The sequence below is a fragment of the Hydra vulgaris genome, chromosome 12 (assembly GCF_038396675.1).
Source record: "Hydra vulgaris chromosome 12, alternate assembly HydraT2T_AEP".
Lineage (NCBI taxonomy): Eukaryota > Metazoa > Cnidaria > Hydrozoa > Anthoathecata > Hydridae > Hydra > Hydra vulgaris.
In genome coordinates this window covers 165,596-187,452 of record NC_088931.1, presented here as the reverse complement: position 1 = coordinate 187,452, position 21,857 = coordinate 165,596, and the positions used below count along the sequence as shown (strand labels likewise).

Genomic DNA, 21,857 nt, shown 5'->3' with positions numbered 1-21,857 from the left:
TTTATACTCGCGCAAAAATATTTCACATACTCATGATAAAATATTTGTGTACTCGCGCAAAAATATTTCACATACTCATGATAAAATATTTGTGAACTCGCGCAAAAATATTTCACATACTCGTGATAAAATATTTCACATACTCGTGATAAAATATTTCACATACTCGTGATAAAATATTTCACATACTCGTTATAAAATATTTCACATACTTGCGCAAAAATATTTCACATACTTGCGCAAAAATATTTCACATACTTGCGCAAAAATATTTCACATACTTGCGCAAAAATATTTCACATACTTGCGCAAAAATATTTGTGTATTTGCGATAAATTATATGTGTATTCGCGATAAATTATTTTTGTGCACCCACGCAAAAATATTTGCATACTTGCGCAAAATTATTTGTGTATTCGCGATAAATTATTCTACTTGCGCAAAAATATTTCACATACTATTTTGCGCAAAAATATTTCACAAACTTGCGCAAAAATATTTGTGTACTTGCGCAAAAATATTTCACAAACTTGCGCAAAATTATTTGTGTACTTGCGCAAAAATAATTATGTACTCACACAAAAATATGTGTATTCGCGCAAAAATATTTATACTCAAGCAACAATATATGTGAACTCGCACAAAACTATATGTGAACTCACACAAAAATATATGTGTATTCACGAAAAAATATTTATACTCGCGCAAAAATATTTCACATACTCGTGATAAAATATTTCACATACTCATGATAAAATATTTCACATACTTGCGCTAAAATATTTATGTATTCATGATAAATTATTTTGTGTACTTGCGCAAAAATAATTATGTACTCATACAAAAATATATGTGTATTCACGAAAAATATATGTGTATTCGCGAAAAATATATGTGTATTCGCGAAAAATATATGTGAATTCGCGCAAAAATATATGTGTATTCGCGATAAATTATTTTGTGTACCACGCAAAAATATTTGTGTACTCGCGTAAAAATATTTGTGTACTTGCGCAAAAATATTTATATATTCGTGATGACATTTGAATATGGTCAAATAATGATATATTTCAACAAAAAATGAGTGATATTGATTTGCCCGCGATATTTGTCATCAATCGCAATGGCGAAAAAATACCAGTCAATTTTGATGAAATTATCATGCGAATTCGCGACCTCTCAAGTAACACAGCATATGGTCCTCCATTAACAAATATTAATGAAGCATTAATTATAAAAGATTTTGATGGACGTTTCCACAATGGGATGACGACGCGGAAAATAGATGCTGAACTCGCAATGATTTGCATTAATTTAATGAGCTATCATGTGGAATATGAAACACTCGCGGCGCGAATATTTATTAACGACCTTCATAAACGCGTGCCCGAATCAATATCAAAAACAATCGATATTATCGTTGCAAATGCGCCGACCAAAAGAGCGGTCAGATTTTCAGACGAATATATCGGAATTATTAAACGTGCAGCAAATACAATTGATGTTGTACTTGATCATTCGCGCGATTATAAATTAAATTATTTCGGTTTTCAAACTATTGCGCGTTATTTAATTCGCCCCGAAAGCAATCATGAAAAATTAACTATTCTTGATGATCAGATGATGGAGCGTCCACAACATTTATATATGCGGATCGCGATCGGAATATTTTGCTGTCAACCCGGCAATTGTGGGCACATAGTCGATGATAATTTATTTATTCAGAGAATCACAAATGCGATCAATTTCTATCACAAACTAAGTCAACATTTTGTGTCGAATGCGACCCCAATAATGCTCAACTCATGTACTATAACTTCTCAACTTGCAAGTTGCTTCCTCATATCGACCGGCGATAACTTAGAAAAATTATTAAAATCCATCGTGGATGCGGCAATGATTAGCAGTCAAGGAGGTGGAGTCTCAATATGGTACAGCAATGTTCGCGCAGCCGGTTCAAGAATAAATTCAAGTGGCGGATTTACTAATGGGTTCACAAATTATGCCGCACTCCTAAATCAAGCTCAAAACTTTGCGAATCAAGGCGGTAAACGTCCTGGTGCGTTTGCAGTATATCTCAGTGTTGATCATGATGATATTATTGATTTTCTGAAGTGCGCCCGTATCAAAGGCGAAGTGACAGTAAATGCTCCGGACTTGAAGTATGCATTATGGGTGTCCGATTTATTTATGGAAACATTAGTGGAACAAATTCATGATCCGAATGCCGGTGATTGGTATTTATTTAGTCCAGATGATGCGCCCGATCTTGATATCGTTTATGGCGACGAATATCGCAACCTTTATAAAAAATACGTTAATGAAAAACGTTATCGTCGATGTGTGAAAGCAAAAACTATTATTGATGAAGCTTTCATTAGTTGGTCACAAATTGGGGTTCCCTATGTGTTGTACAAAGATGCGATCAATCTCAAATCAAACATGTCTAATGTTGCACCGGTATGTTCATCGAACTTGTGTACCGAAATTACGATTCCAAGTTGGAACGACATTGATCGGGAACGGTTCGCCCGTTTTAATGAAAATAATATCAAAGGCGGTGAATATGGCGTTTGTAACCTTTCCGCGATTTGTCTCGAAAATTTTATTGTAAAAAATAAAATGACGGGATACGAACATCTTTATTTCGCAGCGATCACGGATGCAGCCGCACTCGAAGTATATGCGCTCAATAATATGATTAATATTAAACAATATCCGACGGAAGAATGTCGTCGAAGTAATCGGAGACATAGACCGATCGGTATCGGTATCATGGGTTTAGCAGATGTTCTTGCTCGACTTGAAATACCATATGGTTCGATTGAGGCGCAAAACTTAGCGAGAGCTATTGCGGCTGTCATTTATTATGGATCTATGCGCGCATCAAACGAACTTGCAAAAATTTATGGTGCATATGAAAGTTTTCCGGGTAGTCAACTTTCGAGGGGTGAGTTTCAGCCGGACTTATGGATAAAAACTGGACATCTCAACAATGATTGGGAAAGTGACATCGAAATATTGACTAGCGGATTTATCACAAAAAAAGATTGGTTAAATCTTCGAATACAGGTCATAATTCAAGGTGTATATAATGCACTATTGACCGCATATATGCCTACCGCGACGACAAGTAATATAATCGGTCAGAATGAATGTTTTGAGCCATTTACGAGTAATATATATACTCGCAAAACACTTGCAGGTGAATTCATGATCGTTAATCGTCATTTGATACGTAAACTTGTGGAGCTCAACTTGTGGGATCAAAATATGCGTCGACAAATTATATCCGCGGGTGGGAGCATAAAAAATATAACAGTAATACCTGAAAGAATTCGTTTCTTGTTCAGGACGGCGCGCGAACTTCATGTGTGCGAAATTATATTGATGGCGAAAGCAATGGCGCCATTCGTGTGTCAATCAATGTCGATGAGTTTATTTCTGGATGAGCCGAATTTACCGAAAATTCTTCGATTCTTGATAGAAGGATGGAAAACGGGACTTGAAACTGGTATGTATTATTTGCATACAAAGCCGGCGATCGGTTCACAAATGACATCGATTATTGATAATAAATGCGATAGAAATAATTGTCAGAGTTGCGCAGTATGAGTGGATGTACTTGTCGGGACCACACAATCAAAGATCATTATTTTTTGATTTTCCTTGATGACCCGCGCAATAGGACCCTTACTCATGGAGAGGTTCGAAATTTTTTTATAATCTTCGAGTTCTCGAGCTTGCAATTCTTCGAGCGATAAGTTTCCCGCATACATACTATTTGCGCGACTAATTGAGTCGAGTCGCGATTCCGCTGTTTGTGAAATCTTTCCGACAGGGTGTTCCCAATATTTGATTGAGTCGGGATATGTTAGTCCGACACTGTCATATATTTTTTTTACGCGTTTTGCGGTTGCGCGATCATTCGAAACAAATGCGACCGCATCTATGTCGCGATATATAACGACCCATACAGTTTCTGTCGGACCGGGTGCAACTTCGAATCGTTGAACGATGAATGGAATTGGATAATATTTATTTATCACGACTGAAGCTTCTTCGGCCGTATAAAATGCACCAACAAATCCTTGATTATCAGATAAAACATAATAACTTTCAGATGTCATGATGATCGGTATCAAAAATATTTTATTATCTCTAATGAGGTGAGAAAAAAATGATATCATGATATATCGATATCAGTTTTCAACGTATATTTTCTCGAGGAATCGGATATAATTTTCGCTAAAATGTATATGATTGAGAAAATCATTTATCTTTACGTTGTAATTTGTCGGTGGTATTTTTAATCTTGAGATGATATAAGGACGATCGGGTTTTGTTTGCGGGTGTTCTTTCACAAAGTTAAATAATTTACCGATCGAGTTGCGCGTAATTTGGTATGCCTCTCCGCCCGAATCTTTTGGAACACGACTGATCTGGATTCCATACATTGAGCGAGTAATACTGTTAATTACGCGGAGCATAGAATTGATAAAGCGAATTCGATCAGTTTCGCGTTCATATCGATCAAAGTCGGGCCGAATCTTATCAAAGTTGAAAGTGATATGATCTTTTATTTTTTTCATTATATGGATGACTCCGCGAAGCCGCGATTCGAGTAATTGTTCATGAATGCGGCTCTCATCTGTAATACATGAGAAACCACATACATGCAATAACCATATTGTAAAGTTATGTTGCTCTGAAACATATATTGATTTCTCGCGTAATAAGTCGCGACTCTTAGCAATGAAACTTGATTCTTCGGTTCTCATATCCATGATTATATTATAATGATCAAGTTCATGCTGCCGGATGAGGTGCAAAGATTCTTGAATAGTATTACCTTCGGTGATGCGCGTAAGATTGCGGAATACGTTGCGCGCACTATATGTTCCATATAATTTGACAAAGTTAGAATCGATTTCGTGCGGCCACGAATAGAATTCGCGAATCTGAAATTTTTCATGCGCAAGCAAGAGTTCAGGTTGCACATCTTGTTGATTTTTTATTGCTTCGCGAATTTCATTGTTTTCGTCCGGTAATATATCATCCGATGATGCAACATTATTGCAATAAACCATTTTTAAATAATCGCGGATACTTCGATGATCAGCGATGTATGATGCGCATATCGAAGGATCATTTGATGCCGCGAGTACTTTGAGTTGTGCACCAGTATCTGCGACTTGGTCGATAAATCTTCGTGTAAAATTATTGCGCGAAAGATTATTGATCCGCAATGTTTCGACCCAGAGATGATAATAATTTGATTCATAAAATCGAATATCGCCGTTATTGCTGTACTCGAAATATAATGCAGCATCATCTATATTTTTATAGAGACCCGACCGTTTGTCGCGAATAAGACGATTAATTTCTTCGACAGTTGTCGGTAATGCCGCACCCGTTGATCTCAGACAGATATAATGTTCGTGTGAGCGAATGTTACGAACACGACCGAGCATCTGACGACACGTCTCTACATCACACGAGATATCACAGAAATAACCGAACAATATATCAAAATGTTCAAGTTCGAATGATACGCCAGCCGAACATGTTGGTGTAAATATTAAGACGTCGAGATTTCCCCAGTAATTGTGAACGTCACTGAAGTGTCGCGCCTTTTCACTCGGTGCGGTTTCACTGCTGTAGAGCATTATTTTCTTTTTTGGGAATTCACGACGTATCGATTCTTCATAAGCGCGTGCTTCCGTGAGACTGTTTGTCGGTATGACGATTCGCAAATTTTTGTGGAGTGACTTATAAAGTTGGTCAAACCATGAACCTTGATCGGCGGTGAAATAATATATATCATCTGCTGCTCTCTCGAAGCGATTCCAGTGAAAATGTACCGGATATGATGGTCGCATTCGTTCGAGTGTGCAATATGTACGATCACTAAGATTCGCATCCATGCAGATCACATGTTGCGCAGTTTGCAACATCCACTGAAATACAGCAAAAGCTGCATTAAAGTGCTTATGTAGACCGCTGTTGAATTGCGCAAGAATTGATTCTGCTTCATCGAGCACAAGTAGATCGATTGGTTCAGGAAGAGCGCCTTTGCAGAATGAGAGTCTGTGGAGGGATTCAACTTGTACGATTAAACGGGGATATTTGATATGATCGAGGTCTCCGGTAACATCGCTGTAGAGTATGAAGTCTGGAAAATTTTTTGATATGCTGTTGCTGAACGTCTGACGAAATGTGACGAATCGAACAACTTTTGTTTCGAGACCGTTGATGGGGAAGTATTCTTCGAGATACGAATGCAGTGCTTTTGTTTTTCCGAGTTTCATTTGGGCGAGAACAGCAAGTGTAGATGTTAGTTCGTAAGGTCGCATCATTGGTTCTGAATATATTGTTTTTCTGTTATCGGGTATTAATTCGAATGCACTTGAGAGCGCATTATGCGGATTAATTTTACCATCATGAATAGATTTTATTCGAGATGCGATTTGTTCTTGAAGACCGAGCGAATGAATTTTTGTCGTTAATGTATACGGTTTAATCACGCATTCAGTTCCAGATATTTCGCCGATTAATAATCTTTTACCTCGCACCTGACGGCAATGTTCGAGAACGCGATATGAGGTTGTTGCTGTTGCGGACCAATTATTGTTTTCAATGGGTTCGATGCTTATCATTAAACTATTATCATGATGATGTACTTCTTCGCATATGCGACAGTATGACGGTTCGTCTCGCATAAAACATAATAATGTTCCACGCACTTCGTTAAATCTATGACCGATGGTTATACCTTTTTCGGTTGCGAGCTCGATGGCATTTTGAACAACCGAATCATGAATATTTGGGTGTTGTGATTGTTCGGTTGATGTATTCTTTTCTGTGTATATTCGTGTGAGGATTCGACCACCGCTCGGGGCAGTAATAAATAAATCTTGAAGCGAAATATCATCAGCGGTTCCAAAGTCGGAAGTGACGCGTTTATAACGATTAGTTCCCAATTTAGCGGAACCGGTTAAGCGGAAATTTTGTGTTTTTTTGTTCACATTGGGATCGATGAATGCGCGCACAGATGGTGCGAGTCGTTCAAGAACACGCGCAGTAAATTCTCTCGCTTCTTCGTTGTCTTCGACGAAATATGGTAGGACAAGAACATGAAAACTATATTTGTCTGGACCACTGCTATCAGTGATGACGATGTCGCGCTTCGTTGGAAGTAAATTTTCGGTCCCATAGTAGGCCACAAATAAATCGTCCATTATCGCTTCAACAAGAAGACTTACGACAGCATGAATTTTTGATAATCTAGTATCAAGCGATTTCGGTTGATCAATGTCGAGGAAACAATCATCAAGGTCACTTAAGTCGCTCGAATCATCAGTTTCTTGTTCAATGATATCCGCGGATAATTCGTCAAGTTTGTGAACCGGAGCATCAACATCGAATTTTAAACGCTGGGGTAGTCCGCCAAAAATAACTTCGTGACAACATCGTTGTTCGATCGGAAGATTTTCATACCATTCGAGAAATTCTTCTCACGATTCGAATACAATATATGTATTATTAATTTCATTGCGAATAACGGGACGAGTTATAAGGTCATGTAATTGATAGCGATCTTAGACTGAGGATTGACCTTTGCTGATAAGATATTTAAATATTTCAGGCATTTTCCTTCGTGGAGGGGATAATGGAATTTAATATTACATATTATATATAATATATATGTTCAAATTATTTGAAAATAAGCTTATTTTGATCGTTTAGAGTGCTATTTTTAGATGTTTAGGTGTAAATAAAAAAATTCTTATATTATATAAGTTATATACGATGGCAGCGATGGCAGCAGTACCAATGGTGGCGCAAGAACTCGCGCCACATGTACCAACATTGATGATGTTACCACTCATCATAATCTCGATTATACTCATTATAATCGGAATTATTGTATTATTTGCAGCAAAAACCAAGACACCGGGAATTTTACTCTTGATCGTCAGTTTCTTGATCGGAGGCGGGGCATTCTTTGTCATGATCCGGACAGAAAGCAAAAAAACATAACATCGGTCGAAGTTTATAAAATTTGAATCGATATTTTATTTTTGTATTACTGATAATAAAAATGGCGAATTCTAATACGGAAAGAGCTATTACTGGTTTAATAATAATCATGGTTACATTATTATTATCATCTTTATGGTTTATGACCATGCAATATTTGTATTATGCTACTACCCTTATTAAGAAGAAAATCAAAGAAAAAGACAATAAAACCAAAGAAACACATAATTTAATGTTAGATATAAATAAAATGATAGTAGATGACAGAGATAATATCAAAGATTTTCTTGAAAATTTAATTACTGCTGTTAATCTAAAAAAAGATAAAAAGATTGAAACAACATCATCGTACGAATTTCAGATCCTAAGAAGAAAAATATCGTAAATAAAAAAGAAAAAAATAACATAAACGAACATAATTATGAAACTATAACGATAAAAGAAGGTAATGCTAAAATTCCATTAATTAAAAATAATTAATTTTTTGATAAGTAATTATTTTTTGATAATTGGAGATACCATGTAATACAGATATATTTCGGTAATATGGCATTCGAATATATTGATTTAATTCCAGTTGTAAGTATCACACTATGTGTGTGGATATTATAACAATATTATGGTCTCAAGATAAAATATTATAAGCGCGCGATCGCTGAACTTGATAAGCAAAATATTATACATATCAATATTGATGAGTCCGCATTAAATAAATTAAAATGTCAATGCCAGTGTTTTGATGATCAAGAAACTGATGATCAAGACGATCAACAATGTGTGCGTAAAATACATCGAGTAGTTCAATCTTCAACAGATTTGGGGTCGTAATCTGTTAGATTATAATAATTATTTTTTGATATTTCAAAGCAAATTTGAATTGCAAAAATTATATATATAACTGTGAAGATGGGAGATATTAATAAAAAATGCTTATTTGCATCAAGTATTATGTTAATTTGCATGATAGCAATACTTACATTAAATTATAAAATCAATGATGATTTAATCCGTGAAATAATCATCTTAAATAAAGAAATCAACGTATCGGACAATAACATCAACGCAATTTACGAAATTTCAAAAGATAACGAAAAAAATATACAAATACTATATGATATGTTTGTAAATTTTCAAAATCAGTATATAAAATGCTGTTACATAAATAATGTAACAAATATTAACGCAACAAGCGTTAATACAACATCAATGAATAGTACAAATACTATTCATTAAAAATATTATTTTTTTTATATTGTGGTTAGATTTGAATTATATAAATGCGATAGTATCTTAAAAAATGTATGAATGTAGTTGTTTACAAAATTCATATTTGATAATATTGTTAATTGTTATAATATTATTATCTACAATAATAATAATTATTATATTATTAATAATTACGGTATTTTTATCAATCATTGCTAAACGGGTTATTAGGTACACTAATATAAACGACGACGAAATAAATTATGAAGAAGTAGTAGAAGTTATGAGAAGTGATTTTAGCTTTGATGGTGATAATTAATAACTTAATTTATTAGAATAAAAAATGATTTTTAAAAATTGAATTTAATTATTATATTTTCATTAATATAAAATGATTGATATAATATATATAATATTAATTTTATTAATAATTTTAACGGGATTTATTTTTATAATATTGTTAGTTACTCTATCAAAAGTGATGAATAAATATATAGAATTAAAAAGAAACATCAATGATAATAATTTAATCTAAAACAATGAAATATTATATAATTAAAAATGAAATGTAAATAATATATATTATTCATTTAATTATTTTTTTTCCATATCATCGATCAAACCAAAATTGAATTTTAAAATAATATAAGTTATATTTCAAGATGTTATTAAATAGTGATCAACAATTTGATATTATAAATAATAATGATGATACCATCAAATGTTTAATGATATTGTTGATATTTTTCGCGATAGTGTCGATAATATGTATAATATTACTTACGTATTATATGATATTATATACTAAGAATAAAACTTTGATCGATTGTATTCGAGACGCATTAGGAGAGATGATTCTATCTGGAAATTCTGATAATGAATTACTCAAGAAAATGAAAATAACTTTAATTTAAATTACTTAAATAATTTATCGATAATTAAAATAATACGTCTCGGAAGAGAAAAAGAAAAAGAAACATTATTAATTAAAAATTATTATAGTGTCATATAAAATTGAATTTTAATTTTTTTATAAGTATATCTGAGATGTATGAGTGTTCAGAAATTGAGCTATATTACTCGTTCATTATTTATGGTATATATTTATGTATATTTTTGTTTTGCCTACTAGTGATATATAAACAAAGATGTATAATTAATAGATATAAAATGAAATCTTCAAAGATTATAAAGCGTGGAAATATTAGCATATCGAATATATGTTTTTATGGACTCGCTGCAATTGGTAAAAATGAAGAAGCAAATAAAATATTAAAGAATTATATTGAAAAAAATTCAAAAAAGAATTAATTATATTATTTTTTGAATTATAAGCTGGGAGTAAATTTGATTTTATATATGGGGGTATATATCATAACAATAATGGATAAATGTTGTTCTATTATAATATTAATAGCTATATTTGCGGCATATATATTAACAATAATTGCCATATATATGTCCTATAATGACACACATAATCGATTGATAAATATAAATAAAGATATTATTAATATATATAAAGATATCAATATGATTTTCAATTCTTTACGACAAATGACGACATCAATTGAAAATAATAAATATAATATAGAGAGCAATGATATTGCTATAAATTATTTGATGCGAACCGTGACAAATATAACAGAAAAATGTAACACTTAATTTTTTTATTAAATGTCATGAATTAAAAATGATGAACTATCATCAAAAAAATATATATATATTATCGATTGAAAAAGAAATACAAAGATATCGAGTATGTATTAGCTCATGAAAGTGAATAATTTTATTTTTTAGTTGTATTAATCGAGCGAAATATCACTAGCAAGTTTTACAAATACACCGATTCTATATGGCCATTCTGATTTAATATAAAGCGTTGTATTATCGTGGTCAACTTTATACTCGGTATATTCGTTACTTGATGTTATTCTCTTGAGTAAGTCAGTGTTATTTTTTACAACTTGTTGATATATAAATCGCCCACTGTATATTAAAAATGATATACATTTTGTTATTCTTGGCCATTCATCCGGCGAAATGTGAATTTTTATTTTGTCGAGTTGTTTTCCAAAATCGTGATCGCGCGGACATTTATCGAGCATTATATATGCAATGTCGGGCGAATTAATTGTTCGATTATAAAAATCAACTTTTATGCAGCCGATATCGTTTGTTATCGGATATAATTCATCGATGACACGTAATGCATATTTTTTTTTCTGCATCAGCGATCGTTGATGCATCAACGATAAATCTGAGTGTTGATTGTGCGGCCGGAAGACCCGCCGCAAGTTTTAAATTTTGTAAATCTTTCATACCTGCCCGTTCTTCATCAGACATTGTTTCGAGCATTTCTGCCGCTTTCTTTCGTCCTTCTTCCATTTTGTGTGCAAATATATTTTGATTATTATTGTGTTCATAAGTTATGGAATTTCAATACCGATCGCGAGCGCTGTGGCGCCGGAAATAAAAGTGCTGATCAATAAATAGTTGAACAGCGAATGTGGTTTAATGAAATCATCAACAAAAACTTCTGTCGCTACTGCAATGATAAGATATATTGACATTATAATTAATAATACAGAAATCGTTCTAACTCTCATTTTTGAATATGTCTGCGATATGTATATATCGTGTATATGATGACGTCTGAACGTCCCACTCAGAAACTTAATGTTGCCCGCGTTAGTGCGTATTGATGCCCCAAGTGATGAGGATCCATTCGAAAAAATAAATAAAGTAGTGGTCGAAGCAAAAAAACAATTTGATAACTTAAAACCGAAAGATTTTGATGCACTCATGCGGCGCATCGATCTCTTCAGAAGTTTACGAGACAAGGTCTCAAAAAAATATAAAATGTTGATCGCGACGAATGCTTCACTAAAAATGAATGCGAATGCAGTACGTGCAAGGTATGAGACTGGCGCAACTTTATACACGAGTGATGCTGGTATTGATGCGAGTTCCGACTATAATCGTCAAGAAGAAATTACGGCGCGTATCAATTATGGTCAAATTATTTGCGGCATTCTTTCGCTTGCAAAAGGAGGGCATCTCGTGACTAAACAATATACTTTTCTCACATTGTTTAGTCGTAGTTTAATTGCATTACTTGCTGCGCTCTTCGACGAGTTATATGTCGAGTTATATGTCGAGAGCTCTTCGACGAGTTATATGTCGTGAAACCTCTTACGAGTCGGCCCGTCAATTCTGAAGTTTATATTATCGGTAAATATTTTCGCGGATTCGACGAAAACCCGGACCTTCCGAGAGCATTACTTGATCGACTCGCCGAATATAAAACAAAAGATCCGTGTGACTGGAGTCCACTCATTGATCCAGTATTTATGAAGGAAGTTGATGCTGATTTACTGAGGGCATCGCAAAAAATACATGAACAGCAACAGGTGTCATTCTTAAATCGTGCGATGCGTATCCATAATCAAGGTATCGAAATTAATTTAAAGACCGAGTCCTTTAATGCTCAAAAATCGTGGATCAAAAATAATAAATTATATCGTATAAATGTTGATCAACAATTAGCGTATGGAAAAAAAATTGATCAGTAATATTTGATCGATCAGTAATGTTAGTTATCGAAATGTCCGGGTATATTTTTATTTTTTTAATCATAATTGACGCATGTGCAGAATTGCGATGGTGTATTTGTAAAATCACTCACCGCCATATCATTTGACCACGAAGTGACGGGATTCGAACCTACTTTTACATCACCAAGTGCACCTGTGATGTTAGTAACTGCGGTGTCAGTTGTGACTTTTGAGTTTCTGCTAATTTCGACGCCATATTTTGCATTTGTTATTCCGATAACCGCGGATAATGTTACATTTGATCCGTTATCAACGAGAATTTCACTTTTTGTGCATGCAGAGATATCGGTACCAGAAATATATGCAGTCGATGATTGAGTAATCACAATACCATTACCTAAACCCTTTGATTCAGCCGAAATATTTCCGCCGGTAATGACAGCAGTTGAACCCGACATTATGAGTATGTGGTTATTCGGGGGGGGTATCAGAATTTATTGAAATATTGCGGATGATTGCGCGCGAATTTCCGGCAATAATGATCGAACTATCTGAAACTATTCCGCTGAATGTGTTCGATCCTTCGAGTTGTAGTTCAGATCCGTCGAATGCGTCTTATATGGTAGTCGATAACTACGACTGTTAACTTTGACCTTTGAACATGATCGTACGACCTATTATTATACTTGTTTCGCCTTTGCACCTCGCGTGGTTTAAATCACATGATTAGAATGACAACTGTAATCTTGTAGCACTATATAAACAAGAAGCCATCGCTAATAACAAAACAATCAGCAGTAATTAATAAACTTAAGAGATGTTAAACGATCAACAGGAGGAAATATATACATCTATATTAGATAACAAAAATGTATTTATTACCGGAAGCGCTGGAACAGGAAAGACCTATGCCATCAATGACATATATCAGCGATTATGTCAAATGAAAAAGAATGTCTACGTCACTGCTAGCACAGGCATTGCGGCTAAGTTATACGAATCTGCTACTACAGTTCATTCTTTTTTCGGTATATTTAATAATGCTCATTCAAGCAAGGACGTGCTACATCATATGACCGATGTCACCAAGGAACGTTTATTATCGCTCGATGTATTAATCATTGACGAAATATCCATGCTATTGCCTTCACTATTACGACTTATACACGATATATTATGCAGTATTCGTAAATCTATTCTTTTATTCGGAGGAGCTATAGTTGTTTTAGCAGGAGATTTCTATCAACTTACACCAATTGGATCAAAATTGATGTTATTCGAGGATAATTTCTGGTCTCTATGTCAATTTAAAACTATTATATTGACCACCACATATAGACAACAAAATAATAACGCTTTTCTCAATTGTCTTACCTCCATTCGTTTGGCTAATTATAATAATGATGATTATAATTACCTTTTGAAACGATTATATTCTGATGATACTATGATCAATCCAACATACACAAGACTATTTTTTACTAATAAGGAACGGGAGGTTCACAATTTAAAAATGCTTTCTAAACTGCAAAAACGACAATACGTTTACGAGTCGAAAATAGTGTACAGAAACGGTTATGTTAATGCCGAATGGCCTTTTCAAACCCCGAATACAGTAACACTCAAAAAAGGAGCACCTGTTATATGTCTACGTAATCTTCCTGATCTTAACTTAGCCAATGGCACGCAAGCCATCATTGTGAAACTAAAGGAGGATTATATTGTTATACTCACTAGAGATAACTCCAAGTTAACAATACATTTACAAAAGGAATCTCTATTTAATAATAAACACAACATTGTCGCAGAATGCATTGGAATGCCGTTTACAGTAGCATATGCGATGACTATACATAAAGTACAAGGATTAACATTAGACAATGTAGTCATTCATATCAACAGGGAACAATTTACTCATCATCTTTTCTATGTCGCTATGTCAAGAGTAAAACAATTCGAAGACCTATATATAATATCGTCTTTACATTTTTTTACTTATTTTATAAAAACATTAAAGACGCATCCATCCGTTAAACAATATTACGAGACAATATCATTAAATACAAATTAATTAACGTAATGTATATTAATTTATATCTTATATTTTAACCTTATTTTTTTGTTTTTGCTTTGTTAGCAGTTTTATTCATTATCGCTTACATATTAATATATAGGTTTGTTTGTTTACGGTTTATTTACTTTAGTTAACAAGCGCTTTTGTGCTATCGTTTTCATATACTAATATTTACTTTTAGTTTGTTATTTTTTTTAAAAAATAATAAAATCATTTTATAATAAGGTTTTGTGTATAAGACATGTTTATATATTTTTTTATTCTTTATTAGTAATTATATATACCATAAGTAATTATATACCATGGCAAATACAGTTACAATGACATTAACCATATTTAACGAAGAAAGCATTAAGAAGACAGACGCGACAACTCAAACACCACTAACGGTATACATTTATTATCTGTTGTTTTATATTATAATTCTCTATTATAACTTAAGTTTATATATATTCTTTTATTATAGTCTTCTAGAGGATCCGACCTAAAGCGACCCTTTTCAAAACAGGTATAAAAATAACATAACAGGTATAATATCTGGTCTTATTATTTAAAATATAATATCTATTCTACTTCCTATAATATATATGTTCTAGAATAACACGACTATAACAACAACAAGACACGCAGCGACTCAAACACCGTTAGCTACATGTCCAGTAGGTTATTTATATTATTATATACATTATTTATATTATTACATACATTATTAATACATTTATCATTATATATATATATATTTATATTATAGCATAAACGATGCATTGGCATAAAAAGTATAAATAAGATACGCTGGAAAAGACATACTGGTTATGTTCTTACCTTATATTTTATATTATATTCTTACCTTATATTTTATTTTATATTCTTACCTTATATTTTTATTTATATAGAACCGTGCGACCTATTATGGCATGATAATGCGCTATGCACCTCCCCAGAACATCAGGTGTTTCGACCCATAATAGGAAGCACCACACCTGATCCGATTAGTGAAGACGTTAACTATAACGAACTTGTAAATTTTTTAAGAAATAATCCTTAATTTAATTTTGTGTTGTTACTTTTGCGGTTATCTCATTAAATTTATTCTTATGTATTGTCTTATATAATTATACTTATATTATTAGTTATCGTTTTAGAAAATATGACACATTACATATACAATGAAAATTCTTGGAAAGATTTGAAATGGATGAACGAGGACTTTTATCATTCGTTAATTAAACTATATGAGTGCCGATGTAACAGTATTACTTTAGAAGAGAAGAAGATGGTTTATGAAAACGCTTTTAAGCATATTCAAATGGAAACCAAAAAACATTTCGATCACAATGCTTCAAGTTTGGTAAATATTGTGTTAAATTCATTAAATGTTTTGTGCATTGCTTATAATGAATGTATACATATGGAAACCTCATTAGTTAATGGATATGAAAAGATTGCAAACGATAAATTAAATACGTATGTAAGAGATAACCAGATACCATTGACGGATATAGATAAAGCCAAATCACAATGTGATGAATATAGACTATATACCAAGCAATCCAATAATCTAGACTTTTATATTAAAGTCAGAAATGGTTTATTTTTATTATATTGTAAATATATGACAGATATAATTATTAGTTAATATATATATATATATATATATATATATATACGTATATACTAGAGTTTTTGCTTTACGCGTTACGCGCCTCATCGAGGTTACGCAACACCTGGAGGCACGGAACCCTACGGCTTTGGCGGCGCCGCATTGAACTTACGCAACACCTGGAGGCACCTGACGGAACCCTAAGGCTTTGGCGGCGGAATAACCTTGCCAGTTTTTTAATCACGCACATTGACGCGCGCATTATTATCAATCACGTTAATGAGGGGGACCTATAATATTATTTTTATGAGGGGGTCCTCTTAGAACTACTTTTTCTTTCTTTTTTTTTTTTTTTCTTTTATGAAAACCCTCATATAACATCATCACCGCTTCAATCTGAAGACTATAACTCTCAGCATGAACACATTCTTGATCTTTTTGCGCCGCATAAACCATTCGAGCTTCCATGCATGTGATCTCGCTACTGAAATTGTCGTCGAGATTTTTTAGAACATCAATGTCTGCGATCGCAAAGAATGCAAATTGCATTTTAATAAAATGTCGCTGTTCATCATTCATACGCATTAACCAATCTTTTTTGTCACGCGACAAAGCTACTTCTTGAGCGGTCCAATGCAGCGCTTCTAATAATTTACGAAAGGACCAAATTTCAGGATATTTAATGGGGAGAATGGTGACCCGATTTTCTTCATCCTCGTCGGACCAAATGAAAGAATTATTGAATTGCATGTTTGTGTATGTTCTATATTAACTATTGATTCAATACTTATTTTTGCACACCCACCATTGTCATCTTGCGCATCATCAACGATAAATATTTTTGTATACTCTGCCCCATCAATAGTAATTATTTTGTGCAAAACAATTTATTATTTCACAAACTCGCGCAAAAATATTTCACAAATCCGCACAAAAATATTTCACAAATCCGCACAATAATTTTTCACATACTTACGCAAAAAATATTTGCATACTTGCACAAAAATATTTCACATACTCATGATAAATATTTGTGAACTCGCGCAAAAATATTTATACTCACGCAAAAATATTTGTGAACTCGCGCAAAAATATTTATACTCACGCAAAAATATTTATACTCACGCAAAAATATTTGCATATTTGCGCAAAAATATTTCACATACTCATGATAAAATATTTGTGTACTCACACAAAAATATTTGTGAACTCGCAAAAATATTTGTGAACTCGCGCAAAAATATTTCACATACTCGTGATAAAATATTTCACATACTCGTGATAAAATATTTCACATACTCGTGATAAAATATTTCACATACTCGTGATAAAATATTTCACATACTCGTTATAAAATATTTCACATACTTGCGCAAAAATATTTCACATACTTGCGCAAAAATATTTCACATACTTGCGCAAAAATATTTCACATACTTGCGCAAAAATATTTGTGTATTTGCGATAAATTATATGTGTATTCGCGATAAATTATTTTTGTGCACCCACGCAAAAATATTTGCATACTTGCGCAAAATTATTTGTGTATTCGCGATAAATTATTCTACTTGCGCAAAAATATTTCACATACTTGCGCAAAAATATTTCACAAACTTGCGCAAAAATATTTGTGTACTTGCGCAAAAATATTTCACAAACTTGCGCAAAATTATTTGTGTACTTGCGCAAAAATAATTATGTACTCACACAAAAATATGTGTATTCGCGCAAAATCATTTATACTCACGCAACAATATATGTGAACTCGCACAAAACTATATGTGAACTCACACAAAAATATATGTGTATTCACGAAAAAATATTTATACTCGCGCAAAAATATTTCACATACTCGTGATAAAATATTTCACATACTCATGATAAAATATTTCACATACTTGCGCTAAAATATTTATGTATTCATGATAAATTATTTTGTGTACTTGCGCAAAAATAATTATGTACTCATACAAAAATATATGTGTATTCACGAAAAATATATGTGTATTCGCGAAAAATATATGTGTATTCGCGAAAAATATATGTGAATTCGCGCAAAAATATATGTGTATTCGCGATAAATTATTTTGTGTACCACGCAAAAATATTTGTGTACTCGCGTAAAAATATTTGTGTACTTGCGCAAAAATATTTATATATTCGTGATGACATTTGAATATGGTCAAATAATGATATATTTCAACAAAAAATGAGTGATATTGATTTGCCCGCGATATTTGTCATCAATCGCAATGGCGAAAAAATACCAGTCAATTTTGATGAAATTATCATGCGAATTCGCGACCTCTCAAGTAACACAGCATATGGTCCTCCATTAACAAATATTAATGAAGCATTAATTATAAAAGATTTTGATGGACGTTTCCACAATGGGATGACGACGCGGAAAATAGATGCTGAACTCGCAATGATTTGCATTAATTTAATGAGCTATCATGTGGAATATGAAACACTCGCGGCGCGAATATTTATTAACGACCTTCATAAACGCGTGCCCGAATCAATATCAAAAACAATCGATATTATCGTTGCAAATGCGCCGACCAAAAGAGCGGTCAGATTTTCAGACGAATATATCGGAATTATTAAACGTGCAGCAAATACAATTGATGTTGTACTTGATCATTCGCGCGATTATAAATTAAATTATTTCGGTTTTCAAACTATTGCGCGTTATTTAATTCGCCTCGAAAGCAATCATGAAAAATTAACTATTCTTGATGATCAGATGATGGAGCGTCCACAACATTTATATATGCGGATCGCGATCGGAATATTTTGCTGTCAACCCGGCAATTGTGGGCACATAGTCGATGATAATTTATTTATTCAGAGAATCACAAATGCGATCAATTTCTATCACAAACTAAGTCAACATTTTGTGTCGAATGCGACCCCAATAATGCTCAACTCATGTACTATAACTTCTCAACTTGCAAGTTGCTTCCTCATATCGACCGGCGATAACTTAGAAAAATTATTAAAATCCATCGTGGATGCGGCAATGATTAGCAGTCAAGGAGGTGGAGTCTCAATATGGTACAGCAATGTTCGCGCAGCCGGTTCAAGAATAAATTCAAGTGGCGGATTTACTAATGGGTTCACAAATTATGCCGCACTCCTAAATCAAGCTCAAAACTTTGCGAATCAAGGCGGTAAACGTCCTGGTGCGTTTGCAGTATATCTCAGTGTTGATCATGATGATATTATTGATTTTCTGAAGTGCGCCCGTATCAAAGGCGAAGTGACAGTAAATGCTCCGGACTTGAAGTATGCATTATGGGTGTCCGATTTATTTATGGAAACATTAGTGGAACAAATTCATGATCCGAATGCCGGTGATTGGTATTTATTTAGTCCAGATGATGCGCCCGATCTTGATATCGTTTATGGCGACGAATATCGCAACCTTTATAAAAAATACGTTAATGAAAAACGTTATCGTCGCTGCGTGAAAGCAAAAACTATTATTGATGAAGCTTTCATTAGTTGGTCACAAATTGGCGTTCCCTATGTGTTGTACAAAGATGCGATCAATCTCAAATCAAACATGTCTAATGTTGCACCGGTATGTTCATCGAACTTGTGTACCGAAATTACGATCCCGAGTTGGAACGACATTGATCGGGAACGGTTCGCCCGTTTTAATGAAAATAATATCAAAGGCGGTGAATATGGCGTTTGTAACCTTTCCGCGATTTGTCTCGAAAATTTTATTGTAAAAAATAAAATGACGGGATACGAACATCTTTATTTCGCAGCGATCACGGATGCAGCCGCACTCGAAGTATATGCGCTCAATAATATGATTAATATTAAACAATATCCGACGGAAGAATGTCGTCGAAGTAATCGGAGACATAGACCGATCGGTATCGGTATCATGGGTTTAGCAGATGTTCTTGCTCGACTTGAAATACCATATGGTTCGATTGAGGCGCAAAACTTAGCGAGAGCTATTGCGGCTGTCATTTATTATGGATCTATGCGCGCATCAAACGAACTTGCAAAAATTTATGGTGCATATGAAAGTTTTCCGGGTAGTCAACTTTCGAGGGGTGAGTTTCAGCCGGACTTATGGATAAAAACTGGACATCTCAACAATGATTGGGAAAGTGACATCGAAATATTGACTAGCGGATTTATCACAAAAAAAGATTGGTTAAATCTTCGAATACAGGTCATAATTCAAGGTGTATATAATGCACTATTGACCGCATATATGCCTACCGCGACGACAAGTAATATAATCGGTCAGAATGAATGTTTTGAGCCATTTACGAGTAATATATATACTCGCAAAACACTTGCAGGTGAATTCATGATCGTTAATCGTCATTTGATACGTAAACTTGTGGAGCTCAACTTGTGGGATCAAAATATGCGTCGACAAATTATATCCGCGGGTGGGAGCATAAAAAATATAACAGTAATACCTGAAAGAATTCGTTTCTTGTTCAGGACGGCGCGCGAACTTCATGTGTGCGAAATTATATTGATGGCGAAAGCAATGGCGCCATTCGTGTGTCAATCAATGTCGATGAGTTTATTTCTGGATGAGCCGAATTTACCGAAAATTCTTCGATTCTTGATAGAAGGATGGAAAACGGGACTTGAAACTGGTATGTATTATTTGCATACAAAGCCGGCGATCGGTTCACAAATGACATCGATTATTGATAATAAATGCGATAGAAATAATTGTCAGAGTTGCGCAGTATGAGTGGATGTACTTGTCGGGACCACACAATCAAAGATCATTATTTTTTGATTTTCCTTGATGACCCGCGCAATAGGACCCTTACTCATGGAGAGGTTCGAAATTTTTTTATAATCTTCGAGTTCTCGAGCTTGCAATTCTTCGAGCGATAAGTTTCCCGCATACATACTATTTGCGCGACTAATTGAGTCGAGTCGCGATTCCGCTGTTTGTGAAATCTTTCCGACAGGGTGTTCCCAATATTTGATTGAGTCGGGATATGTTAGTCCGACACTGTCATATATTTTTTTTACGCGTTTTGCGGTTGCGCGATCATTCGAAACAAATGCGACCGCATCTATGTCGCGATATATAACGACCCATACAGTTTCTGTCGGACCGGGTGCAACTTCGAATCGTTGAACGATGAATGGAATTGGATAATATTTATTTATCACGACTGAAGCTTCTTCGGCCGTATAAAATGCACCAACAAATCCTTGATTATCAGATAAAACATAATAACTTTCAGATGTCATGATGATCGGTATCAAAAATATTTTATTATCTCTAATGAGGTGAGAAAAAAATGATATCATGATATATCGATATCAGTTTTCAACGTATATTTTCTCGAGGAATCGGATATAATTTTCG

At 33.7% G+C, this 21,857-nt stretch overlaps 4 protein-coding genes and 1 long non-coding RNA gene across 7 annotated transcripts; 4 read left to right on the top strand and 1 right to left on the bottom strand.

The window, feature by feature from the left end:
* The first annotated feature begins 1,080 nt into the window (after window positions 1–1,080).
* LOC136089145 (uncharacterized) lies at window positions 1,081–3,452 on the top strand. The gene is made up of 2 exons (XM_065814865.1): window positions 1,081–3,219; window positions 3,354–3,452. The coding sequence occupies exons 1-2, from the start codon at window positions 1,081–1,083 to the stop codon at window positions 3,450–3,452; spliced, it is 2,238 nt and encodes a 745-aa protein (XP_065670937.1).
* A 10,171-nt stretch (window positions 3,453–13,623) lies between these two features.
* On the top strand, window positions 13,624–14,877 carry LOC136089144 (ATP-dependent DNA helicase PIF1-like). Its single transcript, XM_065814864.1, has one exon. The coding sequence runs from the start codon at window positions 13,624–13,626 to the stop codon at window positions 14,875–14,877; it is 1,254 nt and encodes a 417-aa protein (XP_065670936.1).
* A 165-nt stretch (window positions 14,878–15,042) lies between these two features.
* Window positions 15,043–16,495, top strand: LOC136087725 (uncharacterized). Of its 3 annotated transcripts, none has more exons than XR_010642013.1 (4): window positions 15,043–15,388; window positions 15,477–15,539; window positions 15,632–15,898; window positions 16,023–16,495. It is a non-coding gene; the product is annotated as an uncharacterized LOC136087725 (long non-coding RNA). The 3 variants fall into 3 exon arrangements; XR_010642014.1 differs by having other exon boundaries at window positions 15,045–15,539; window positions 15,632–15,689; window positions 15,774–15,898; XR_010642012.1 differs by having other exon boundaries at window positions 15,044–15,539.
* A 261-nt stretch (window positions 16,496–16,756) lies between these two features.
* LOC136089143 (uncharacterized) lies at window positions 16,757–17,230 on the bottom strand. Its single transcript, XM_065814863.1, has one exon. It carries the CDS (start codon window positions 17,228–17,230, stop codon window positions 16,757–16,759), a length of 474 nt encoding a protein of 157 aa, XP_065670935.1.
* A 1,459-nt stretch (window positions 17,231–18,689) lies between these two features.
* On the top strand, window positions 18,690–21,061 carry LOC136089141 (uncharacterized). The gene is made up of 2 exons (XM_065814862.1): window positions 18,690–20,828; window positions 20,963–21,061. The coding sequence occupies exons 1-2, from the start codon at window positions 18,690–18,692 to the stop codon at window positions 21,059–21,061; spliced, it is 2,238 nt and encodes a 745-aa protein (XP_065670934.1).
* Window positions 21,062–21,857: the final 796 nt, after the last annotated feature.